The 26,563-nt window shown below is 50.1% G+C and overlaps 2 protein-coding genes across 4 annotated transcripts in view; one reads left to right on the top strand and one right to left on the bottom strand.

The window, feature by feature from the left end:
- The window catches only part of CAMKK2 (calcium/calmodulin dependent protein kinase kinase 2), a 66,878-nt gene extending 62,006 nt beyond the window's left edge, over positions 1 to 4,872 (top strand). For all 3 annotated transcript variants that reach the window (XM_016924397.4, XM_016924396.4, XM_016924400.4), the window contains one exon: positions 4,462 to 4,872. In XM_016924397.4, coding sequence (XP_016779886.1) covers positions 4,462 to 4,686 — 225 coding nt within the window. In that variant the 3' untranslated portion in view covers positions 4,687 to 4,872. The remainder of the gene's footprint in view (positions 1 to 4,461) is intronic.
- On the bottom strand, positions 2,110 to 26,357 carry P2RX4 (purinergic receptor P2X 4). Its single transcript, XM_016924411.4, has 12 exons — positions 25,987 to 26,357; positions 18,976 to 19,123; positions 14,329 to 14,400; positions 14,147 to 14,219; positions 13,278 to 13,374; positions 7,635 to 7,715; positions 7,382 to 7,523; positions 7,149 to 7,285; positions 3,703 to 3,796; positions 3,534 to 3,599; positions 3,124 to 3,219; positions 2,110 to 2,693 (listed from the first exon to the last, which is right to left on the bottom strand). The coding sequence occupies exons 1-12, from the start codon at positions 26,118 to 26,120 to the stop codon at positions 2,667 to 2,669; spliced, it is 1,167 nt and encodes a 388-aa protein (XP_016779900.1). The 5' UTR covers positions 26,121 to 26,357; the 3' UTR covers positions 2,110 to 2,666.
- Positions 26,358 to 26,563: the final 206 nt, after the last annotated feature.

Genomic DNA, 26,563 nt, shown 5'->3' with positions numbered 1-26,563 from the left:
GTTACAGGGACCTAAGACTGGGTAATTTATAAAGAACAATAATTGATTTCTCACATTTCTGGAGGCCAGGAAGTTCAATATCAAGGTGCTGGCAGGTTTGGTATCTGGTGAGGGTTGCTCTCTGCTTCCAAGAGGGTGCCTTGGTGCCGCATCCTTTGGAGGGAGGAACACTTGTCCTCGCGTGGCAGACAGTGGCAAGGCAGACAGGGGGATGAGCTCCCTCTCTAGCCCTCGTATAGGGCACCAACCCCATTCATGAGGGCAGTGCAATCCTGACTCAGTCATCTCCCCAAGGCTTCACCTCCCAATAAGGTTGCCTTGGGGATGAAGTTTCCAACATGTGAATTTTGGTAGACACATTCAGCCCATATCACCATTCCTAAACATTCCAGCTTCATTTGACCCATGTGCCTAAGCAAGCACTTTTTATTTTTTCAGACAGGGTCTCACTTTGGTGCCCAGGCTGGAGTACAGTGGCACCATCATAGCTCACTGCAGCCTCAGCCTCCTGGGCTCAAGTGATCCTCCGGCCTCAGCCACCCAGGTAGCTGGGACTACAGATATACACCACCACACCCGGCTAATTTAATTTTTTGTAGAGACAGGGTCTCACCATGTTGACCGGGCTGGTCTTGAATGCCTACGCTTAAGTGATCCACCTTGGCCTCCCAAAGTCCTGGGATTACAGGCAACAAGCATTTTTTTTTAAAAGGCAGCATGAACCAGAGCTTCAATAAAGGGAGTTGGTAAACTTTTTTTTTTTTTCCAAAAGCAAGAAAAGCCCAGGTTGGCCATTTATCCAGCAGAAGCAGAGTATTTCTAAAATAATGGTTCCTCTCAGTACTTGGAAGTGAATTCATGGCAGAGGCGAAGGGCAAACTGCTTCCTCTAGGGGGATTCTGAATACCTGATGCAGAATTCAGCTGGTGTGTGGCTGGGTGCAGTGGCTCACGCCTGAAATCCCAGCACTTTGGGAGGCTGAGGCGGTGGATCATGAGGTCAGGAGTTCCAGACCAGCCTGGCCAACATGGTGAACCTCTGTCTCTACTAAAAATACAAAAATTAGCTGGGTGTGGTGGCAGATGCCTGTAATCCCAGCTACTTGGGAGGCTGAGGCAGGAGAATTGCTTGAACCCGGGAGGCAGAGGTTGCAGTGAGCCGAGATCATGCCACTGCACTCCAGCCTGGGCAATAGGGCAAGACTCTGTCTCAAAAACAAAAAAACACAAACATTTAGTTGGTGTGAAGCTGCAGCTGGAAATAGCTTCATGAACATTTCGAACCTGTGCAGAGCTAGGTATGCGTGCTGCTGCTTTTGGTTGGAGACTTTTGGGAAGCAAACAGGGAAGGGAGAGGAAGCCACTTCCATGTTACCAAAAATTGTGTTACCCACAGCATAGAATTGTAATTTTATGTCAAAATGGAGGCACAGGTAAGATGTCACTAGAGAAAAAGTGTCCTGTGAACTGTACAGGAAGACAAGCTAATGACAAATTTAGGCTTTAAAAAGTAGGCAGCTGGGTGCAGTGGCTCATGCTTGTAATCCCAGCACTATGGGAGGCTGAGGTAGGAGGATCGCTTAAGCCCAGGAGGTGGAGACTGCAGTGAGCAGTGATTGCGCCACTGCACTCCAGCCTGGGTAATAAAAAAATAAATAGGCCAGGTGTGGTGGCGCACACCTGTAATCCAATCACTTTGAGAGGCTAAGGCAGGTGGATCATTTGAGGTCAGGAGTTCGAGACCAGCCTGGCTGGCCAATGTGGTGAAACCCTGTCTCTACTAAAAATACAAAAATTAGCCGGGCATGGTGGCATGCACCTGTAATCCCAGCTACTCGGGAGGCTGAGGCAGGAGAATCGCTTGAACCCAGGAGGCAGAGGTTGCAATGAGCCAAGATTGCACCACTGCGCTCCAGCCTGGGCGACAGAGTGAGACTCTGCCTCAAAAATAAATAAATAAAGAAGTAGGGGAAAATGTGCATAAGTGCCAGAAACAGACCATCCCATGGACCTTTTCTGAGCACAGTGAGCCGGAATAGTGGATTTACTGGTTGTCGTAAAAGGGTAGGAAGGAAAGTTCTAGCACATGCTATGAGACAACAGACAGGGATTAAGAAAATCACGCTTTAATGTCTGGTCCTCGATCACCTTAGCACAGCGCTTCTCTGAGGAGAAATGCCAGCTCTGCCGCATGGCTGCAGGGAATGGTCGGGGGGAAGCCTGCAGCCCAGGCCTGCTACAAGTCTAGTGACTGCAGCCAGGCGGCCTCCCCTGCCGCATAAAGTGCTTGAACAGAGCCGCCGTGCCTCAGAGGACTGGGCCTGTCCTGGAGAGAGCTGGAGACAGGAGGCTTCTGAGCAAAGCCAGCTCCAGCCCTGAAAGCCACAGCAGTGCCACTGCGTCGGGCCAGCGCTCCCCCGACAACCCCAGGTTGCGGGAAAAGCAGAGTTGACCCAGCCAAGAACAGACTGGTGACCTCCTGTGCCGAGTGGGCAAACAGATCCTGCACACAACACACAGGAGCTGCTGGGGAACCCTGAGTGCTTGTGGAGTGGAGACTCAATCAGATTCCAGAAATTTCTCTGGGGTGATGTGGTGGCCATTTCTCCCTCCTCCTCCTCTCTGTTCTTTGATGGGGCTGTGGAGAGCCCAGGTGTGGGGTAGGCCTCACTGGTCCAGCTCACTAGCAAGACCCTGCAAAGAAGGACACAAGCAGATCAAGGTGCCCCTGGGACCCCTTGTGGCAGGCGGGAGGGAGGTGCGCTCCTGGGACTTCACCACCAGGGGTTCTCAAGTTGGTCCCAGGCCTGGAACCCAACCCTTCCTGTTCCGCAAGGTGCACTGAAGTAGTGTGTGCCCACAGGCATTCTCAGAGCATGCATTATCATTACCAACCTGAGATGTCGCTCATTGAAACGAGGCTGGGTTTAAAGAGTCAATCTAGTACAGGGGCCTAGGGATGGAGCAGCTGCTGAGAGTGGCAGGACTGCCCGGGTTAACGGGGACACCACGCCACACTGGTACCAGCCTCTGCAGAAGGGCCTCCCCAGACGGGCCCACGCCCAGGGCTCCCACACCCGGGAGATGAGAGGCCTGTGCCTGCTGGGGGCCAGGAGGGGCCTACCTGCTCGTAATCTTCCACATATTTATATTTCTTCTCCCGATAGTAGAGTCTTTTCTTCATGCAGTAGAGGACTATGATGTCACACAGCACGGTCGCCTGAGTTTAGCATAGGGTGAGAGTGAGCCAGGATGCTTGCAACCCATCAACCCATCTTATTCTTTGCGTGCCCCTTCCTGAGAAGCCTGGAATCTTTACCGGAATGGAAAGGCACTCCCACCTCTTGGGAGAAGGCTGGGACCTGAGGGGGGTGGTCTTGGAGAAGGGAAGGTGGGAGGAGGGCTGGGGGCCAAGGGAAAGAAGGTAGGAGGGTCAAGTCTAGAAACACATCTGAGGTCTAGGGCCCAGGGCCAGGACCCCAGCCCAGGGGCTCACCTCACCGTGAGGGTGAAGGCAGGGCCTAAACCACTCACCATGCCTAGCAGCGCCAGGCCAGAGCCGATGTTGATCATAGTGGGGATGATGTCAAATTTCCCTGCCTGCCAAGACACAGAAAAAGAAAAAAAGTGATTCTGCAGGGGCAGGGAGAGGCCCCTTGTCCCTGCAGGGAGTGACGGAGGGGAGCCAGTGGCGGCGAGCTACCTTCCCAAACACAATGATGTCGAAGCGGATGCCATAGGCCTTGATGAGCGTGCGCTGCTCGTTGCCAGCCAGGTCTCTGTAGTACTTGGCAAACCTGAGGGGAAGGAGGATGGATCAGGGGGAGATGGCTGGGGCAGGACCTTGGGCCCTGTGAGAGAACGTTAGAGTGGAGCTGGCACGGGTGAATGGTCCACTCTGCCGGCTGAACGGATGCTGGAGCGGCTCGGGGCCTCTCCTGGCTGAGGCGGGCTGTGCAAGCAGGAGGATGCGGGGCCCACGAGGTACAGGGGCACAGGGAGACCTCCTCCTCCAGCACCAGTGTCCTCTCCTGAACCTGAACAGTTTGCTCTCAACATCCCACCTGGTACATCCTGCCTGCCTCCCTCAAGGGACCCTGACCTCCAACATCTAACAGTAAGAATGTGACCAGCCAGCATTGCAGGAGGGGACTAAGCCAGCCCCAACACAGCATCAGTGCAGGGACTTTTTTTTTTTTTTTTTTTTTTTGAGATGGAGTCTTCCTCTGTTGCCAGGCTGGAGTGTAGGGGCACCAATCTTGGCTCACTGCAACCTCCACCTCCCCAGTTCAAGCAATTCTTCTGCCTCAGCCTCCCGAGTAGCTGGGACTACAGGCGCGCACCACCATGCCCAGCTAATTTTTGGATTTTTTAGTAGAGACGGGGTTTCACCAAGTTGGCCAGGATGGTCTCAATCTCTTGACCTAGGGCTTTTTTAATTTATTTTTTTATTTTTTCAAAGAAACATGGATTCTGTGCACACAGTCTTCAACAACAACAACAACAACAAAAAGAACCACTCGTTCGTCACACAGATAAAGAGATGAACAAAACGTCGTCTGTCAACACAACAGAATATGATTTGGCCATAAAAAGAGACGAGGTACTAACACAGGCTACGACATGGATGAAGCTTGAAAACATCAGGCTAAGGGGAAGGAGCCAGACGCAAAAGGCCACATATTGATTCTATTTATATGAAATGCTCAGAAGAGGCACATCTGCAGAGACAGAAAGTAGACCACTGTTGCCAGGGGCCGGGGGACGACAGAAGGGTGCAGGGTTTCTTTTTGAGATGACGGAAATGTTCTAAAATCGACTGCAGTGAAGGCTGCACTTATCTGTGAATATAGTGAAAACTATGAATTCTGCACTTCAAATGCGTGAACGGTATGGCATGTGAATTGCATCTCAGTAAGACCATTTAAAAATATATGGCTGGGTGCAGTGGCTCACACCTGTAATTCCGGCACTTTGGGAGGCCGAAGCAGGTGGATCACTTGAGGTGAGGAGCTCGAGACCACCCTGGCCAATGTGGAGAAACCCCGTCTCTAATAAAAATACAAAAAATTAGCTGGGTGTGGTGGCGGGCGCCTGTAATCCCAGCTACTCAGGCGGCTGAGGCAGGAGAATGTCTTGAACCCGGGAGGCAAAGGCTGCAGTGAGCTGAAATCGCACCACTGCACTCCAACCTGGGTGACAGAGCAAGTCGCTCCCTTAAAAAAGAAAAAAAATATATATATATAATGGCTATATATATATATAATGGCTATATATATAATGGCTATATATATATAATGGCTATATATATACACACATATATACATATATGAGAGAGAGAGCGAGCGAGCACGCGAGAGAGCGCACACGCATGAGCAGGGGATGGATGGTTGGTGAAGAACCGTCAAGACATACCATCTGCTGCCCCGTGTTCTCCAGGGATCCATCAGGAGCCTCGGCCCGCACCCTAGCTCCATGCTCTATCTGGCCCACAACTTCCACGCCATGGGCCAGCCAGGCCTGGGAGACTCAGGCAGGGCCTGGGGCTGCCCGAGGTTGGGGGATAGGCGTCCTGAGGTCTTTCCGTTTTAGGGCTCTGACCTAAGCTTGAGGTTTCCACAAGAAGTGTGTGACAGTAGAGATGGAATAACACAAATCTAACTGCTAGAAAAGAAAAATTCAAATATCTGCTTTACTCAGTGAGCCAGAAGGTTCAAAAGGACAGCAGATCCCACAATTACAGAGGTCTTAGGATCCCGTATGGATCGGATTCCACACGTCACCACTAGGGGGAGGCAAGTGCAGCCCAAAGCACCGCTGAACGCGCCCAAGGATGGTCCTTGCAGGGCCTCTTTTTTTTCCCCCTGAGACGGAGACTTGCTTTGTCGCCCAGGCTGGAGTGCAGCAGTGCGATCTCGGCTCACTGCAACCTCTGCCTCCCTGGCTCAAGCGATTCTCCTGCCTCAGCCTCCCAAGTTGCTGGGATTACAGGCATGCGCCACCATGCCCAGCTAATTTTTGTATTTTTTTTAGTAGAGATGGGGTTTCGCCATGCTGGCCTCAGGTGATCTGCCCGCCTTGGCCTCCCAAAGTGCTAGGATTACAGGTGTGAGTCACTGCGCCCGGCCTGGAGCGCCTCCTTTTTAAGGACTGTGAAAAATGCAACAAAGGGTACGTGGAAATTTACCTGGCTATAGATTCTGATCATGAGATCATCAGCTGTAGTGGGTTGAACAGTGTGTCCCCAAAAATTCACATCTACCTGAAGCTTGGGAGTGTGACCTTATTTGGAAATAGGATATTGGCAGACGTAATTTGTTAAGATGAGGTCATACTAGAGTAGGGTGGGCCCTAAATTCGGTGACTGATATCCTTACAAGAAGAAAAGACACAGAGACACATACAAGGCAGAAGGCCTCATGACAGGAGAGGCAGAGACTGGAGTGATGCATCCACAAGCCAAGGAACACCGTGGGCTACCAGAAGCCAGGAGAGACAAGTAAGGACTCTCTCCAGAGCCTTCAGAGCGAGCACGGCCCTGCTGATGCCTGGATTTTAGGTTGTGGCCTCTAGAACTGTGAGAACTGTGAGAGAGTCAAGTCCTGTAGTTGCAAGCCACTGTTTGTGGGACTCGCTTACATCTGCCCCAGGACACCGAGATGCCAGCATTTGCAGCAGGGAACCCAGCAAGGCCTTTCAGGGGCCTCAGACCTGTGTCCCCTGCACTCTGGAGATTCTGGCACAGGTTCAACCTTTGAGAAACCAATTCCTGGGCCAGGCCCCAGAGGCCTTTGGACTGGAGGATCACAAGATCATCTGCTCCTTGAGGCAGTGAATGGAGGTCATGGCTGAGGCTGGTGCTGGAAAGCTTAAGCCCCCAGCTTCTCCTGGCTGCTCTAAGAACCATCTCAACATGTTTCTTGTGGCAGGAAAGGGCAAGGAGGGGTCTCGGGGGCCGGGATGGCCCCGGAGCAGGACACCACTAAGGGCATTTTCCCAGCATGGCCTTCCCGCCGCCTTGGACGGGGGACCGGCAGCCTGCCCTTGGGGTGCTGCCTGAGTGCTGGTCTTCAGTGGGCGGCCCACTGGCATGTACGCAGCCACCAGCACCGCCTACAACATGAGCGAGGGGCCCAAGCTCACGCCCACCTGAAATTGTAGCCAGGAGATACGTTGTGCTCAACGTCCCGTGTATCGAGGCGGCGGAAGGAGTACCTGGGCAAGCAGAGGGAGGCGGCTCTGTCCAGGTTGCAGTCCCAGTTGACCTGGATGCCCATGATGCCTCCCTGGGGATGAGCAGCAGAGACACGGCAAGGCTTTCCTCAGCACCTGGCACGAGACGCCTCCAGGGCTGGGTCAGGAGAGCCAGGGCCCGCACCCACCTCCACGGCCATGTCCTGGAAACTGTGTCCTGCGTTCTCCACTATTTTGCCAAGACGGAATATGGGGCAGAAGGGATCTGTTTTAGCATCATAAATGCACGACTTGAGGTAAGTAGTGGTGATGTTGGGAAGGATATTCCTCCTAAAGTCGAGAGGAAGCAGAAAATCAGAGCGATGAAAACCTCAGAGAAGAGAGAAGAGCCAGAAGTTTCTCCAAGACCCTGGTGAACTCACACACCTGGCCACCACTTACTTGCTGAAATTAAATTTGGGATACCAGATGTTGTTCTTAACCAAAAGAGTGAAGTTTTCTGCAGCCTTTAAAAAAGCAGGTCTGAAAAACAATGATAACATTACTGTTAATAAAATACAAATATATACAAATACTCACATACCCATGTTATATATATATATATATATAATATATATATATACACACACACATATATATATGTATTGTGTGTGTGTGTCTGTGTGTGTGTGTGTGTGTGTGTATATATATATATATATATTTTTTTTTTTTTTTTGAGATGGAGTCACTCTGTCACCTCGAGTGCAGGCTTGAGTGCAATGGTGCGATCTCAGCTCACTGCCACCTCAGCCTCCCGTGTAGCTGGGATTACACAGGTGTGAGCCACTATGCCTGGTTAACTTTTTTTGTATTTTTAGTAGAGACAGGGTTCCACCATGTTGGTCAGGCTGGTCTCCAACTCCTGGCCTCAAGTGATCCGCCTGCTTCAGCCTCCCAAAGTGCTGGGATTACAGGCATAAGCCATCACGCCCAGCCTATATATATTTTTGAGACAGGGTCTTGCTCTGTTGCCCAGGCTGGAGTACAGTTGCATGAACACAGCTTCTTGTAGCCTCGACCTCCCAAGCTCAAGGGATTCTCCCACCTCAGCCTCTCAAGTAGCTGGAACTATAGGCATGCATCACCATGCCTGGCTAATGAAATTTTTTTTTTTTTTTGTAGAGATGAAGTCTTCCTACATTGCCCAGGCTGGTCTTGAACTCCTGACCTCAAGCAATCTTCCTACCTCCGCCTCCCTGTGCTGGACTACAGGAGTGGGCCACCATGTTCAGCCCCTATGTAATATTTTTAAAAACATATACACACATCTTACAATGTCATTTTGTCAAGAAGATGAAACACGTCTAGCATTTTCTACACCCTTCTGCATGCACACTCTTCTCTTCCAAGAGAAGACACTGAGCCGAGCCTTCCAGGTTCTTCCCCTCAAGGAAGGGCAGGCCCTCTACCCCAAGGCGGTGAAAACTGAATTGCTAACCAGGGAGGGGATTTGTGGCCTCACTGGAAATCAGTAGGCCTGGCTTTGGGGCCGCAGGCGTTCTCCAGGGAAAGAATGAAGGCTGGGCAGATCCGGTTTTACAGGTCAAAGCAAAAGTAAATTTGCCTACAGGCTGGATCCTGACCTGTCTGAAAAGTGCACAAAGCACCCGCCAGCAGGTGCGCCGGCCTCTTCTCAGAAGTGCCACGTCAGCTCCTGGCTGACAATACAAGTTGAATCTGTCCCCAAGGGGACTCCATTTCTTTGGTGAATTTCTCCTGGAGAATCTGGCACTGTATGGCTAACCCTTCTGTGGGGGATGTTCCCCTGATCCAGGTGGGATCTTTGGAATGACAACATCAACAGTCTTCCCAGCCCTGAGACAGGAGCAAGGCCAGTGACAGGGCTGCACTCGGAGGAGAGCTGAGCCTGTCACCACTGCTGTCAGAGAAAGGCTGGGACCAAGGAGCTTCTCTCAGGTTTTTTTTTTTTTGAGATGGAGTCTTGCTCCTGTTGCTCAGGCTGGAGTGCAATGCCGCGATCTCGGCTCACTGCAACCTCTGGGTTCAAGTGATTCTCCTGCCTCAGCCTCCCAAGTAGCTGGGGTTACAGGCGTGCACCACCACGCCTGGCTAATTTTTTCATATTTTTAGTAGAGATGGGGTTTCACCATGTTGGTCAGGCTGGTCTCAAACTCCTGACCTCAGATGATCCACCCACCTCGGTCTCCCAAAGTGCTGGGATTACAGGCATGGGCCACTGTGCCTGGACTTCTCTCAGGTCTTCAAAGTCCCCACTCCCTCAAGAGGGATGGCTTACAACAGGGGTGTTCAAGTTTTTGTCATTTCCTGTACCGTAACACCCACACACACACCTGTGTACCTCACATGTAATACTTTAAGATCAACGCACCTTTTTAGAGAAATTGAGATGAAATTCACATAACATAAAATTAACCATTTTAAACTGGACAGTTCTGTGGCATTTAGTACATTCATAATGTTGTGCAATCATCACCTCTATCTAGTTCCAAAACGTTTTAGTCTTTGTTCTGTTTTTGAGACAGGGTCTTATTCTGTCGCCCGGGCTGGAGCGCAGTGGCATGATCTTGGCTCACTGCAACTTCCGTCTCCCGGGTTCAAGCAATTCTCGTGCCTCAGCCTCCTGAGTAGTGGGATTCAGGTGCGCACCACCACGCCTGGCTAATTTTTATATTTTTAGTAGAGAGGGGGTTTCACCATGTTGGCCAGGCTGGTTTTGAACTCCTGACCTCAAGTGATCCACCCGTCTCTGCCTCCCAAAGTGCTGGGATTATAGGCATGAGCCACTGTGCCTGGCCAATGTTATTTCTTATATCAGTGTGCACTTAAAAATCATTTTACACCGCATTAGATCTGTAACAGTGATGTCCAATAAAAGTATATTGTGAGGCCAGGTGTGGTGGCTCACGCTGTAATCCCAGCACTTTGGGAGGCTAAGGCAGGTGGGTTGCTTGAGCCCAGGAGTTCAAGACCAGCCTGGGCAACATGGTGAGACCCTGTCTCTACAAAAAATAAATTAGCTGGGCATGGTGGTGCACCCCTGTGGTCCCAGCTACACAGGAGGATGAGGCGGGAAGATCACTTGAGTCCAGGAGTTCGAAGCTGCAGTGAGCCATGATCGTTATCACTGCACTGGGTGACAGAGCAAGATCCTGTGTCAAAAAAAAAGTATCTTATGAGACACAACTACAAGCCACACTCCAACTTAAAGTTTCCTAATAGCCACACTACAAAGTAAGAGAAACAAGTAAAATTTTATACAATAACCCAAAATATTACTTCAACATGTAACCAACATAAAAAAATCAATGAGATATTATACATTCTTTTTTTCAAAATAAATATTCAGGGCCGGGCGTGGTCACTCACGCCTGCAATCCCAGCACTTTGGGAGGCCAAGGCAGGTGGATCGCGAGGTCAGGAGATCGAGACCATCCTGGCTAATGTGGTGAAACCCCGTCTCTACTAAAAATACAAAAAAATTAGCTGGGTGTGGTGGCGGGCGCCTGTAGTCCCAGCTACTTGGGAGGCTGAGGCAGGAGAATGGCATGAGCGCAGGAGGGGGAGCTTGCAGTGAGCAGAGATGGCGCCACTGCACTCCAGCCTGGGCGACAGAGCGAGACTCCATCTCAAATAAATAAATAAATAAATACAAATAAATAAAAAATAAATACAAATAAATAAAAAATAAATAATAAATATTCAGAATCGGGCTGGGTGCAGTGGCTCACACCTGTAATCCCAGCACTTTGGGAGGCTGAGGCAGGTGGATAACCTGAGGTCAGGAGTTCGAGACCAGCCTGGCCAACATGGTGAAACCCGCATCTCTATTAAAAATACAAAAATTAGCAAGGTGTGGTGGGGGGTGCCTATAATCCCAGCTACTCAGGAGGCTGAGGCAGGAGAATCACTTGAACCCGGGAGGCAGAGGTTGTGGTGAGCCGAGATCACGCCACTGTACTCCAGCCTGGGCGACAGAGCAAGACTTCGTCTCAAAAAAAAAAAAAAAAAATCCAATTCGATGATAAGTGCACTTCCTATGGACAGCCCATCTCCTTTCGGACCCAGCCATATTTCAATTTTCAATAGCCACGCGTGGCCAGAGTCTCCTGTGTTGGAGAGCACAGCTCTGTGAGATCCTCTCCAGCTCTAAGATGCTAGGATTCCTTTTCTTTTTCTATCTCCTTCCTTTGCCTTAGCAATCTCTAAATCTGCAGTTCTCAGCCTTTCCTTCTGTCTCAACACACCCAGGATGAGGTTCAGTGGCTTCCTGCTCCCCGGGGCTCATGGAGACCTCGGTCTGAGCTCTCCGTGAGAAAGGCCCTAGGCTGCACGCACTTCTCAGAGTGCTGCCTGGACTCCACCCCATGAAGCACAGCCAATTACAACCACGAAGAATGTTATTCTAGAGCAACCTTGAACCTGGCTAGTTTAGTTGATTTTTAAATTTTTATTTATTTATTTTTTTAAATTTTTATTTTTTGAGACAGAGTCTCTCTCTGTCGCCCAGGCTAGAGTGCAGAAGAGCGATCTCAGCTCACTGCAACCTCCACTTCCCGGGTTCAAGCAATTCTCCTATCTCAGCCTCCCAAGTAGTTGGGATTACAGACGACCGCCACCCTAACCCTAATTTTTGTATTTTTAGTGGAGACGGGGTTTCTCCATGTTGGCCAGGCTGGTCTTGAACTCCTGGCCTCAGATGATCTGAGTGCCTCAGCCTCCCAAAGTGCTAGGATTACAGCATGAGCCACCGCGCCAGGACGAACCTGTCTAGTTTAGTTTAAAATACACTGTAGCAAACATCCGTTGTTTTCTTCCCAGCATCTGCTCCCAGCTTTTCTGGTAACAGAACCCCAAATGTCCTTTGGAAGCCATATCTCCCCGATGCTTGCCTATGTCACTTGGGTGGGTCTGACTCTAGCCCCAGCTGCAGAGGTGGGCATGTGACCCAGGCCCAAGCTGATAAGCAAAACCCATTCCCCAGCCACAGAGATGGGTTGAGAGATATGGCCATTGATACCATTGATATGATGATGGACAGGTCTAGAATCTCCAGGGACAGCTGGAAAGGGAGACTCAGCCTTGGGGGGCTGTAAGTGCAGCGCTGCCTCCTGGGCTATGCTGGCTGGGCTATGCTATTCCTGCGAGTGAAGCTGGCACGGCAGGATGCAGAGCCAGGAAGGGAGTCTAGGGTGTTGTCCTTTGTCCCTCACTCTGTCGCCCAGGCAGGAGTGCAGTGGCCTCTGTTGCCCAGGAGGGAGTGCAGTGGCACCATCTCAGCTCAGCAACCTCCGCCTCCCAGGTTCAAGAGATTCTTCTGCCTCAGCCTGGCACGAGATTCTCCTGGCCATGCTGGATGTTTTTGGTCAGCCGGACAATACACTGCCCCCCCCCCACCCCGCTATGCACACATGTGTATGTGTGTATGTGTTTGTGCACATGTGCTTAAGGCACTGAGAACTGTTTCCTGTCGGTTATTTGCAACTGACAGAGTCCTAACATACAAGGAAGTCAGTCACCTGCACCCTTCTCGTGAGTGACAGACTACTTGTGGCCCATCTTGCCACTGATGGTTGCTGCCTTGTGGTTGAGAGCAGCCATCCTAGGGCAGCCTGACTTCATACAGACACCAGAAACACACAAAAAGCCACAACACACAGGTGTAACTCCTTGACCACCTCTGCTCAAGGCTGACACGCAGAGTTGAAGGTGCTTCCGGCTGGGTGTGGTGGCTTCTGGCTGGGTGTGGTGGCTCCCGCCTGTAATCCTAGCACTTTGGGAGGCCAAGGCAGGTGGATCACTTGAGGTCAGGAGTTGGATACCAGCGTGGCCAACATGGCAAAACCCCGTCTCTACTGCAAATACAAAAAATTAGTTGGGCGTGGTGGTGGGTGCCTATAATCTCAGCTACTCAGGAGGCTGAGGCACAGAAAATCGCTTGAACACGGGAGGTGGAGGTTGTGGTGAGCCAAGATCGCACCACTGCACTCCAACCTGGGATACAGAGTGAAACTATGTCTAAAAAAAAAAAAAAAAAGGCACTTCCTTCCCTAGGGCTGGACTCACTGTGGCACGTGTGTGTCATCCTCCACCGGGCACCAGGCTGCCACCTCACACGTCTTGACGGACCCGTTGAAAGCTACGCATCTGCCTGTTGAGACTCCTACAAGCACAAGGGTGGCAGGGGGGTCTCATGTCCACAGGGGTCTCCTATTTTCTACCTTTTTGGAGTAGAGAGTGAGAGCCCCATCCAGCCTCCCATGCAGCCAATCTTGAGCTGTGCAAATCTGGGATTTAGACAGTGTCAGTGTCCAGGAGTTAGAATCGGAGGAAGAAAGTTACCTATGTGCCAGCCACATCTCAGCCAGGGTGATGCCAAGCTAAAGAATGGGACAAGAGGCCAGGCACAGTGGGTCATGCCTGTAATCCTAGCACTTTGGGAGGCTGAGGCGGGTGGATCACCTGAGGTCAGGAGTTCGAGACCAGCCTGGCCAACATGGTAAAACCCATCTCTACCAAAAGTACAAAAATTAGCTGGGTGTGGTGGTGCATGCCTGTAATCCCAGCTACTCGGGAGGCTGAGGCAGGAGAATTGCTTGAAACTGGGAGGTGGAGGTTGCAGTGAGCCGAGATCACGCCATTGCACTCCAGTTTGGGTGACAGAGCGAGACTCTGGCCCAAAAAAAAAAAACAAAAACAAAAAAAACAAGAAACAACAACAACAACAACAACAAAACAGTAGGGCAAGAGCTGGGATGGCTTGTGGGGCTCCAATGACAGCAGTGAATGTAGAGGGGGTTCCAGGACCCCAGCCTCGACACCTGGCTCACCCAGGGTCATGTGAAGGAATTGGGAGGATTTCTCTATCAGAGACGCTCCACAGTGGGGGCGATCTGCTCAGGGGCTGCCCTCCCCAGGAGGCCGCAAGCTCGTACCGTTGCTGTGGGTGCCGGCAGAGCCGGCAGTACAGCTGGCATCTGATTTACACACAGTGGTCGCATCTGGAATCTGGAAAAAGAAGGAGCGAAAAGAAAGTCCACATGGCCCGGCCCCACACACAGGTGGACAGGTGTGGAGAGGGCTGTGGGGCCTGGGGCTCTTCCCGGGGGCCTCCTACCTCGGGGCACAGGCCCTGGGTCTGGTTCATGGTGAGGATCACGTTGGTCATGACGAAGAGGGAGTTTTCCTCCTGCAGAGGGGAGACAGCACGGGCAAGTCACGCTCAGAGGACTCACGGAGAGCCAAGAAAGGCAGACGCTGACTGAAGAGGACAACTCAAACACTGACCGCGTGCTCTCCCGCTCTCTCCCATCAAAGTTTATAACCTAATGGAAAACGGCGACTCAAACAAGTCCTTGTACATAAATATTCAGAGCAACACTTTTCACAAGAGCCAAAAGGTGGAAACAGGTCGGGTGCGGTGGCTCAAGCCTGTAATCCCAGCACTTTGGGAGGCTGAGTCAGGCGGATCGCGAGGTCAGGAGTTCAAGACCAGCCTGGTCAACACAGTGAAACCCCGTCTCTACTAAAAATACAAAAATTAGCCGGGCGTGATGGCGGGCACCTGTAGTCCCAGCTACTTGGGAGGCTGAGGCAGGAGAATTGCTTGAACCCAGGAGTTGGAGGTTGCAGTGAGCCGAGATCGCGCCACTGCACTCCAGCCTGGATGACACAACGAGACTCTGTCTCAAAAAAAAAAAAAAAAGGTGGAAACAGCCCAAATGTCTGTCCTAGTCTAGTCACATGATGGAATGTGATTCAGCCATGAATAAAAAGGAATGAAGGTCCAGGCATGGTGGCTCACACCTGTAATTCCAGCACTTTGGGAGGCTGAGGCAGGCGGATCACCTGAGGTCAAGAATTCCAGATCAGCCTGGCCAACATGGTGAAACCTTGTCTCTACTAAAAACACACACACACACAAACACACACACACACACACACACAAAAGGAGCCGGGTGTGGTGGTGGGCACCTGTAATCCCAGCTACTCAGGAGGCTGAGCCAGGAGAATCACTGGAACCTGGGAGGCGGAGGTTGCAGTGAGCCGAGATCATGCCAGTGCACTCCAGCCTGGGTGACAGAGTGAGACTTCATCTCAAAAAATAAAATAAAGGAATAAAGCACTGACACAGGCTACAACATGGATGAACCCCAAAAACATGATGCTGAGTGAAAGAAGCCAGACACAAAGGCCACACAGGATATGATTACATTGATGTGAAATTTCCAGAACAGTCAAGTCCATAGAGACAAAGCGCTTACGGGTTGCCAGGGAGTGAGAGAAGTGGGGAATGGGGAGTGGTTGTGTAACATACGAGGCTTCCCTTTGGGGTGATGGAAATGTTTTGAACTAGATAGAGGTGATGCTTGCATAACACTGTGAATGCATTAAATGTGCTGAATTTTTCATTTTAAAATGGTTAATTTCTTTCTTATTTATTTATTTGAGACGGAGCCTTGCTCTGTCGCCCAGGCTGCAGGGCAGTGGCAAGATCTTGGCTCACTGCAATCTCCGCCTCCTGGGTTCAAGCGATTCTCCAGCCTCACCCTCCTGAGTAGCTGGGACTACAGGTGTACACCACCACACCTGGCTAATTTTTGTATTTTTAGTAGAGATAGGATTTCACCATGTTGGCTAGGCTGGTCTCCAACTCCTGGCCTCAAGTGATCTACCTGCCTCAGCCTCCCAAAGTGCTGGGATTACAAGCATGAGCCACTGTGCCCGACTTAAAATGGTTAGTTTCTATAAGTGAATTTGACTGCAGTTAAAAAAAGGGGGGGGGGTCTGCAAACTGAAACAATGGTTTCTCATCAAACTTGACTTACTGAGGGAAAGAGCCAACAAGTGCTAAAAACATTCCCTGCCAACCAGATTATCTCAGAGGAATAAAAACATGAAGCCTCATGGGGCTCAAATCTGGCTGGTTTTCTTTCCTAACTGAAATTATAAATAAAACATTCTAGAGAAGACTCGGTCAGGGTCAGCAAGTGACATTTCTCTTTGAGAAGGTTCTGTTTCCTCCTTATACGTATAAAGGTGCCAAATAATTGATTTAGAGTTTCTGGAAAGCAATTTGCTAGGGATGAGACTGAAGAATTGCTGATAATGACCTCCTCATATAAGGAATAAAAGGCAAAGACCCCAAAAGATTCCAGTTGGATCCTCCTCTCATTGGGGGCTGGTGTCCATCTATCTAATCTAATCTATCTATTATCTATCTATCTATCTAATCTATCCTATATCTATCATCTGTTTTCTATTTATCTATTATCTATCACCTATCTAATCTATCCTATCATCTATCTGTCATCTATCCTATCCCTTTTCTTTCTTTCTCTTCTCTTTTCTTTCTTTCCCTTTCTTTCTCCTATCCTATCATTTATCTATTCTTTCTTTCTTTCCATCTATCTATCTATCTATCTATCTATCTATCCATCCATCCACCCACCCACCCACCACCCATCCAATCAAGATGGGGTCTCACTATATTGCCCAGGCTGGTCTTGAATCCTGAGCTCAAGTGATCCTCCTGTCTTGGCCTCCAAAAGTGCTGGGACTACACGCGTAAGCCACTGCGCCTGGCTGGGCCCAGGCATTTTAAAAGGAGATGCCCAAAGCTTTTAGCATTTCACACTCCTGAGAATAACAGTCAGTAGTGGGAGCCATCTTGGGGATCAGGGCAACTCAGAAACCAACCAGTCTGTAGACATCCCCAACCCCACGGCCTGACAAGTGGTGGAAGCTCTAGGAATAGCTGGCATCCTCCAAAGGCCTAGGGCAAACTATGTTGGGAGACAAGGAGAAGGCCACAGGAGGAGGCGTGAGGATGTGGCATGAGCTGCAGCCTCTCTCCCGCCACCCTGTCACGTTCCCAGGTGTTCAATGTACAAACACACTCCGCGTTTGGTGTTAGAGAAGGCCGCTCCTACGATTCTCCTGAGTTATACTTGGAACAATCCAGTATGGTCTACTTTTCATTTCCTATCTCTCCTTCTTTCTCTCTCTTTTAGAGTTGGGGTCTTGCTCTGTTGCCCTAGCTGGAGTGCAGTGGCGTGATCACAGTTCACTTCAGCCTCAAACTCCTGGGCTCAAGTGATCCTTCTGCCTCGGCCTCCAAAAGTGTTGAGATTACAGGCATGAACCACCACATCTGGCCTGTTTCCTACCTCTTATCTACTTCAAATTAAGGGTAATTTCAGTCTGGAAATGAGCCAAGGGGCTGCAAATAGATGACTGTGTTCCACCTACAAAGAACACAGACGTCGTGAAAGCTCATGAGGAAAGCCCTGGGGAACTCACATGGCCCCCGCCCAGATCCACCACGGAAGGCTGAGTTGTGGGGTGCTCCTTTCCACCAAGGGACAAAAGCGGGGCTTGTGCCCTTCCTCATCCACCCAGTAAACACACCGAGCATGACATTCCCAGAGTTCACCGGGACAAGGCTATGCCTGCACAGGAGGCAACCGTCTCTCTGCTGAGACAGATACATGCTAACAGGACTGCCCCCTCCAGCCAACTACAAATCCCCTGTTCCACTTGATCTTTTTTTTTTTTTTTTTTTTTTGAGACGGAGTCTTGCTCTGTCACCAGGCTGGAGTGCAGTGGCACTATCTCAGCTCACTATAACCTCCGCCTCCCAGGTTCAAGAGATTCTCCTGCCTCAGCCTCCCTAGTAGCTGGGACTACAGGCACCCACCACCACACCCCACTAATTTTTGTATTTTTAGTAGACAGGGTTTCACCGTGTTAGCCAGGATGGTCTCAATGTCTTGACCTCGTGATACACCTGCCTCGGCCTCCCAAAGTGCTGGGATTACAGGCATGAGCCACCGCACCCGGCCCTTCCACCTGACTTTTATGGCTCATTAGCTCGGTCTCCTCTCTGGGCACCCCACAAGATCCTTCTCTTGAGAAGGCAGGGGGAAGAACACACCTGAAGCAAGAGTTTCTGAAGTTCTTGTTTTCCCTGGCAAGAGCTCTAAGCCAAGAGTTGGCAGCTTATCTATACTGGTCACCCTTGGTGCCTTAGCACATAGACCATCTGGAGGGCCATGTCAGGGTTTGCCTGTGTGGTGCAGAGCTGTTACCAGGACTAAAGAGTCAATGTTTAACTTGGAGCTTTGCAGATTAACAGCCTGAAGACTAGTATGCAGCAGTAAACAACGTCTTCCCTTCCTTTTGCTCCCGATGGAGTCCTGTGCTGCTGTCTCTGTTTCCTTCATGTTTGGGTTTTGGTCTCTAATTCTTTTCTTTTTTTTTATTTTTATTTTATTTTTTTTTAAAGAGATGGGGTTTCACCACATTGCCCGGGCTGATCTCAAACTCCTGGGCTCAAGGTATCTGCCTGCCTCAGCCTCCCAAAGTGCTGGGATTACAGGCGTGAGCTACTGTGCCCGGCCTAAAGTTTTTACACTGTCTGAAAAGATTTACCTCGTGGATTTGGGACAATAATGCAAACCCAAAATGTGGAAAGGTGATATTTCCACTTGAATTTTTATCAGGATTTAAGACATTTGTTTTCTCATCTTTCAGGGCTTTCAGCCTGCCATGCTTTCAAGCTGAGGAACCACAGCTGCCTGGATACACTCTGTTAGATCCTAAGCTGAAAAGAGATCTGGCTGCACCGTTTTCTTGGACTAAAACAATCATTCTGGGCATTGGTGATGTCAGGACTCAGGCCACGTCAATCATTAATCAAGTGTGCAAAGTCAGTAAAGAGCAAGGTGTCAGTGTTAGACAGAAGACACAGTGGGAGACACACCTGAGCTGGTATCACATAATCCGCCACATCCCAGATCCGGAATCCAAGTTTAGAAGTGTTGGTCACAGCCACGCCCTTGACCTTGGTTGTAACGGAGCTGACCACGGAGTCAGTTTCCTGGTAGCCCTTTTCCCACACAAACACCCACCTATAAAATAAAACAGGCCTCTTAAATTGCCATTAGGATTCAATGGATTTGAATTGATGGGGAAGCTTCTGCTGGCCAGTGGCTGGAAGTACGGTGTTGACTAATTACATGACTTTTTACAAGCTATGTACCTTCTAGGGGACTCTATTTCCACTTCTGCCAAATGGGGATAGTAGCACCTAAACCACAGGAGGGTTTGTGGGAAATAAATGAGATGGTGCAGGTAAAGCACTCAGCACACTGATGGCACAGAGAAAACGCTCGATGAATACTGTCTTTATTACATTTGAGCACTTTCTCTTTTTTTTTTTTTTTGAGACGATGTTTCGCTCTTGTTGCCTAAGCTGGAGTGCAATGGCGCAATCTTGGCTCACTGCAACCTCCGCCTCCCGGGTTCAGGCAATTCTCCTGCCTCAGCTTCCCAAGTAGCTGGGATTACAGGCATGCGCCACCGCGCCTGGCTAATTTTGTATTTTTAGTAGAGACGGGGTTTCACCATGTTGGCCAGGCTGATCTCGAACTCCTGACCTCAGGTGATCCGCCCACCTCGACCTCCCAAAATGCTGGGATTACAGGTGTGAGCCACTGCGCCTGGCCCTTTGAGCACTTTCAATGCCTGTGACCTATGGGAATCACCAAGAGATAATACAAATTATAACAGTTACCACTGGAGTGTTTATAGGCACCAGGCACTGATCTAAGCTCTTTATATGTATGAACTCATTTAATCCTGACCACTTTATGAGACAGGTATCATTATTATTATTTCCATTTTACAGAGGAGGAAATGGAAACACAGAGAGGTTAAGTCACTTGCCAAAGGTCACACAGCTAGTGAGTGGCAGAGTCAGGATTTGAACTCAAGCCAGAAGCAGCTGAAGCCTCTTCTCTCACCCACTATGCTCTACTCTAAGCTTGTCTAACCCACAGCACACAGGCCGCATGCGGCCCAGGATGGCTTTGAATGAGGCCCAACACAAATTCGTAAACTTTCTTAAAACGTTATGAGATTTTTTTTGTGTGATCAAAAAAAGTTTTGTTTTTTAGCTCATCAGCTATTGTTAGTGTTAGCATATTTTATGTGTGGCCCAAGATAATTATTCTCCTTCCAATGTGGCCCACGAAAGCCAAAAGATTGGACACCCCTAGGCTACTCTTTCTAAAAAAGAGAATTCTACCCTTTAAGGAACTTTTAAGAGTAGTTTCTTACTTTTCCCCCAAGAATTCTGGTCACATATATGGTTCTCTCCTCTGAAGTGGGACTATGACTACCAGTTTGAACAATTAAAAATCCAAAGGGGCTGGGTACAGTGGCTCACGCCTGTAATCCCAGAACTTTGGGAGGTCAAGGGGGGAAGATCATTTGTGCCCAAGAGCTCGAGACAAGCCTGGGCAACATAGGGATCTCTACAAAAAATAAAAAATTAGCTGGGCATGGTCAGTTTTGATTATAGCAAGATGGACAAAAGCAAAGCATTTACTGCTTTAAAGATTCTCGTGACTGAGACAGTGAATACGTCATAAGGAATCCTACAGAGCTGTGCTGTCCAATAAAAATCCCAGCTACTTGGGAGGCTGAGGTGGGAGGATCACTTGAGCCTGGGAGACGGAGGCTGCAGTGAACTGTGATGCCACCGCACTCCAGCCTGGGTGACAGGGCAAGGCTCTGTCTCAAAAAAAACAAAAAACAAAAAAACCCCAAAAAAACCAACAAAAAAAACAACCATCTATAGGCATTAGCTTATAGGGGTTAGGACAGACTGGAGGCAGAGGTCTTGGCTCATGGCTCAGCTCCACCATTCACGAGGCGTAACTTTGGCCAAGGCGCTTAACCTCATTGTGCCTCAGTTTTTCCCATCTATAATCTGGGAATGATAGTAGAACTTCACAGGATTCTTGTGAGGGTAAAAGAATTAATGTAGGTCAAATGTTTACAACAATGTTTGTGAGTCATCGTTGGTCACAGAGCAAGTACTGACACCGTGGAAATTGGCCAGTACTACAAATCAGAACCCCTCCCCTTCGAACTGCTGTTAAACATCTACTAGAGACTATCAGTGTTGTTATTTATAGAATCAGGAAATGCTAGGTTTCTCCTTCTTCTAAGTCCTAGATGCTGAGACTTCAGAAATTCACTGGTTTTGTTGAGGTCAGGAGTCCAAGACCAGCCTGGCCAACATTGTGAAACCCCGTCTCCACTAAAAATACAAAAAATTAGCTGGGTGTGGTGGTGGGTGCCTGTAGTCCCACATACTCAGGAGGCTGAGGCAGGAGAATCACTTGAACCCAGGAGGTGGAGATTGCAGTGGGCTGAGATCATGCCACTGCACTCCAGCCTGGGCAAGAGTGAGACTCTGTCCCTCCACCAAAAAAAAAGAAACAAAATTAATGGTTTTGTTACTTATGAGTGTGTGTGATCGAGCAGTCTCCAAGTTCATTGCCCAGCCTAGAGATGGGCTTTCCCCCCCATGGGTTTTTCCCCTGACAAGTCCAGGGCTTCTAGGAATTCAGCTGCAGTGTAAGCTTCCATTTAATTCCAGTCTGACACACAAAAGCTTGGGGCAGGAAGACTGATGTACTCATCAAGTACAGTGAGTTGCTTAATTTAGAGACACAGGGTTTCATGCCACTCATTATCATGTGATTATTTCCTCCTCATATGATTGTTAACAGAGTTAGATAGATGAGAATTGCGTGTTCGGTCTTTTTTTGAGGGAGGGTTGCTGTAGGAGGAGACCACAATTTCACTAAGATGAGTTGCATCAAAAAGTTAAGAGATGAGGTTAAAAAAAAAAGAGCCTTAATGCAGGTCCTGAGTCAGTTTTGATTATAGCAAGATGGACAAAAGCAAAGCATTTACTGCTTTAAAGATTCTCATGACCGAGATGGTGAATGCGTCACAAGGAATCCTACAGAGCTGTGCTGTCCAATAAAAACATAACGCGAGCCACATATTTTTTTTTTTGAGACAGGCTCTCGCTCTGTCGCCCAGGCTGAAGTGCAGTGGCACAATCTTGGCTCACTGCAACCTCCGCCTCCCAGGCTACAGCAATCCTCCCACCTCAGCCTCCCAAGTAGCTGGGTCCACAGGTGTGTGCCACTATGCCAAGCTAATTTTTCATATTTTTGGTAGAGATGGGGTTTCACTATGTTGCCCAGGCTGGTCTCAAAATTCCTAAGCTCAAGGGATCCACCTGCCTCAGCCTCCCAAAGTATTGGGATTACAGGCGTGAGCTACCACAGGGCAAGACCCTGTAATTTAAAAGTTTCTAGTAGCCATGTCAAAAAGTAAAAAGAAATAGAAAGGGCTGGGCACGGTGGCTCATGCCTGTAATCCCAGCACTTTGGGAGGCCGAGGCAGACAGATTGCTAGAGCTCAGGAGTTCGAGACCAACCTGGGCAACATGGAAACCTCATGATTGTAGAGATGAGATTTCTCATCTGTACAAACAAACAAACAAAAACACAATAATTAGCCAGTCATGGTGGTGTGCACCTGTAGTCCCATAATTCCAGAGGCTGAGATGGTAGAATCACTTGAGCCTGGGAGGCGGAGGTTGCAGTGCATTGCACTCCAGTCTGGGTGACAAAGCAAGACGCCGTTTAAAAAGAAAAAAGAAAAGAAAAGAGACAGGAAAAATTAATTGTAACGATATATTCTGTGTAACCCAATATATCCAAAATATTTTAACATGTCATCAATAACAAATGTATTCATGTGATAGTGGTACTCTTTGTTTTTTTTGAGACAGTGTCTTGCTCTGTTGCCCAGGCTGGAGTGTGGTGTGATCACAGCTCTCTGTGGCCTCAACCTCCCAGGCTCAAGCAGTCCTTCTGCCTCAACCTCCCAAATAGGTAGGCCTATAGGCGTGTGCCACCATGCCAGGCTAATTTTTGTATTTTTTTGTAGAGGCAAGGTCTCGCTATGTTGCCCAGGTTTGTCTCAAACTCTTGAGCTCAAGCGATCTTCCCACCTCAGCCTCCCAAAGTACTGTGATTTCAGGCATGAGCCACTGTGCCCAGCCTCTTTTTCTGTACTATGTCTTTGAAATCCGGTGTGTATTTTAAGGTTATAGCACATCTCAGTGTACAGTAGGAACGGTTAAGTGTTCAACAGGTGCAAGTTACTAGTGGCTACCATACAGTGCAACACCACTATGGGTATTTTCCGCAGTTGTAATTTTACAGGTACCCTAAGGTAGATGTGCACTGATCCTCCCACTAGCAGCAAACGCCAAAAGCAAAAAGCTGCAGGGGAGCTCCTGCCCCCAAATGCTTCAGGTCCAACCAGGGATGTGAGTTCAGTTAACTGGCTAGCAGTGAGTCTCCAAAAAAAAAAAAAAAAAAAAAAATATATATATATATATATTTGAGATGGAGTTTTGCTCTTGTTGCCCAGGCTGGAGTGCAGTGGCGCAATCTGGGCTCACTGCAACCTCCGCCTCCTGGATTCAAACGATTCTCCTGCCTCAGCCTCCCACGTAGCCAGGATTACAGGCATCAGCCACTAGGCCTGGCTAATTTTTTGTACTTTTAGTAGAGATGGGGTTTCACCATGTTGGCCAGGCTGGTCTCGAACTCCTGACCTCAGGTGATCCACCCGCCTCGGCCTCCCAAAGTGCTGAGATTATAGGCATGAGCCACCGTGTTCAGAAAAAAAAAAAAAATTCTTTTTTTTGCACACCTCCATCAGTACAATTTACCATTTTAACCTTTATTTTTCTCTTAGAGATGGGGTCTCGCTATGTTGTCCAGGCTGGTCTTGTGTCCAGGCTGGTCTTGAGCTCCTGGCCTCAAGCAATCCTCCCACCTTGGCCTCCCAAAGCACTGGGACTACAGGTGTGAGCCAATGAGTCCAAATCTGGGTGTGGGCCAGGTGGTTCTGATGTTGAGTCTGCACCTGGAAAGCCATCCTCTTGAATACTGTCTGTATCTACTGCTGCTGCTGACAGATATTGGAAGCCAAACCTGCTTGGGCTTCCCTTGGGCAGTGTTAAGATTCCAAACCTCACCCCAAAGACGGGGGGATCTGTTACTTTTAAACAATTCCTCAGATGAGTCTTCCATGATCAGGTAAACTTGGGAAACACAGTTCATTGGTTCCGAAACGTTGCTGAACATCAGAATCACCTGGGCAGCCGATCATACTCTGCAGCAATTAAATCAGAAGGTCTGGGGATGTGTCTGGGCGCAGTGGCTCACGCCTGTAATCCCAGCACTCTGGGAGGCTGCGGCGGGTGGATCACCTGAGGCCAGGAGTTCGAGACCAGCCTGGCCAACATGGCGAAACCCTGTCTCTACTAAAAATACAAAAATTAGCCGGGCATGGTGGTGGGTGCCTGTAATCCCAGCTACTCAGGAGGCTGAGGCAGGAGAATCGCTTGAACCAGGGAGGTGGAGATTGCAGCGAGCCAAGATTGTACCACTGCACTCCAGCCTGGGCGACAAAGGGAGACTCCATCAAAAAAATAAAAAAGGGTCTGGGGATGGGAGCCAAAGATTCCCAGATGGTTCCAATGTGCAGTTCGGGGACCACTGCACTAGGCAATACGTGTCAGCCCAGCAGCTGTAGACACCAGAACACCCCAGGTAAGCCTTTAAAGTGGCCCCAGGTGGCACGGTAATTATCATCTTCTCTCTCGCTTTGTATTCAATTGTAACAGGTGCTAGCCCCGCGCGCCGCGGGGGCTCACGCCTGTAATCCCAGCACTTTGGGAGGCTGAGGTGGGCGGATCACCTGAGGTCAGTTCAGGACCAGCCTGAAACCCAGTCTCTACTAAAAAATACAAAAATTGGCCGGGCGTGGTGGCGGGCACTTGTAATCCCAGCCACTCAGGAGACTGAGACAGGAGAATTGCTTGAATCCGGGAGGCAGAGGTTGCAGTGAGCCGAGATCGTGCCATTGCACTCCAGCCCGGGCGACAAGAGAGAAATTCCGTCTCAAAAAAATAAAAAAATTAAAAAAGTAACAGGTGCCTTCAAGTACAATGGCACATTCAGCGAGGCCTGAGGGCGGCAGGGCATCTCTAGCCTAAGGGGGCAGCATGGGGAATGACTGACTAGGCTAGGGCAGGTACCACAAAAAGTCCCAACAACCCCACAAAACAAAGGAAGCAAACTTTAAACACTCTTGAAGTCTGACCTCGCTACTACCACATAGTGACACCGCATAGTGATCAAAAGAAATGACCAGAAGCCACCCACCCAGAAGGAACCAAGCGGAAATTCCAAGCTTTGGTTTTGTCAGCAAATCAGCAGGATGGGAAGTGGAGAGCGAAGATTGAGACGTTCAGGGCGAAGCCCCTACAGCCAAGGGGCACTATGGGGGGTCAGGCAGGAGAGGGTAACAGCCTAGCCAGGCTTTGCCTTTATTTATTTTGTAAAGAGACGGGTCTCGGACTGTCTCCCAGGCTCGAGTTAAGTGGTGTGATCATAGCTCACTGCAGCCTCAGCCTCTTGGGCTCAAGCGATCCTCCCACCTCAGCCTCCTGAGTAGCTCGGACCCCAGGCACGCGCCACCAGGCCCGGATGATTTTTAATTTTTTGCAGAGACGGGGTCCCACGATGTTGCCCAAATTGGTTTCGAACTCTTGGGCTCAGGCGATGGCCCCGCCTCGGGCTCCCAAAGTGCTCGGATTACAGGCTTGCGCCACCGCGCCCGGCCCAGGCTGTGGCTTTAAAACAGCAGCAAGCAGCCTCCCGCCCCCGGGGCCCCGGCGCGGGGGCTGGGGCCCAGGGAAGGTGTCACCGCCTCGGCTCGCCGCTCCCGGACTCGCCCAGGTGACCGAGGCCAGGATGAGCCGCCGCACGGCGCGGACGCGAGGGCAGCACCCGCCGCGCCCCCCGCGCGGCCCCACGCTCACCCGATGACGTAGGCCAGGATGAGCAGTTGCACGGCGCGGTTCATGAGCCCCACTTTGCGGCTGCGGATGAGCACGATGCGCGGCGTGTCGTACTCGAACAGGAAGGCCGCCAGCGCGGCGCAGCAGCCCGCCATGGCCGCGCCGCCCGCTCCCAGTCCCCTAGTCGGTCTGGGTCCCAGTCCCCGCTCGGAGCCCCGCCCAGTCCGCCTGGCCTGCTCGCGGCGCCGTCATCGCGGAGGAGGGCCCGGAAGGAGGCAGCACGGGCGGTCGGGGCCCGGGGCCCGGGGGAGGGCGCCACCTCCCCGTCGGGAACGATGATCCTCTAGGGGGCATGGAACTCGCGGGGAGGGAGTGGCCTCGCCCTTGAGGACGAAAGGCTCCTTCAAAAGGCGGGCGAGGGGCCGGGGGCGGTGGCTCACACCTGTCATCCCAGCACTTGCGGAGGCCGAGGTGAGAGGAATCTTGAGTTAGAGACCAGCCTGGACAACATAGCGAGACCTCGTCTCTATCAAAAATACAAAAAAAAAAAAAAAAAAAAAGCAGGCGTAGTGGCGCTCGCCTGTAGTCCCAGGGAGGC

This window comes from Pan troglodytes, chromosome 10 (genome assembly GCF_028858775.2).
Source record: "Pan troglodytes isolate AG18354 chromosome 10, NHGRI_mPanTro3-v2.0_pri, whole genome shotgun sequence".
NCBI lineage: Eukaryota > Metazoa > Chordata > Mammalia > Primates > Hominidae > Pan > Pan troglodytes.
The sequence above is the reverse complement of the archived record's forward strand: the minus strand, read 5'-3'. Positions and strand labels throughout refer to the sequence as shown.

Coding starts and splice junctions, on each gene's coding strand:
- P2RX4 (XM_016924411.4), bottom strand. CDS start 26,120: ATGGCGGGCTGCTGCGCCGCGCTGGCGGCCTTCCTGTTCGAGTACGAC. Junction 14,401..18,975: donor ATTATGTGATACCAGCTCAG/GTGTGTCTCCCA, acceptor TCCCCTCTGCAG/GAGGAAAACTCCCTCTTCGT. Junction 7,524..7,634: donor CCCAAATTTAATTTCAGCAA/GTAAGTGGTGGC, acceptor TCTCGACTTTAG/GAGGAATATCCTTCCCAACA.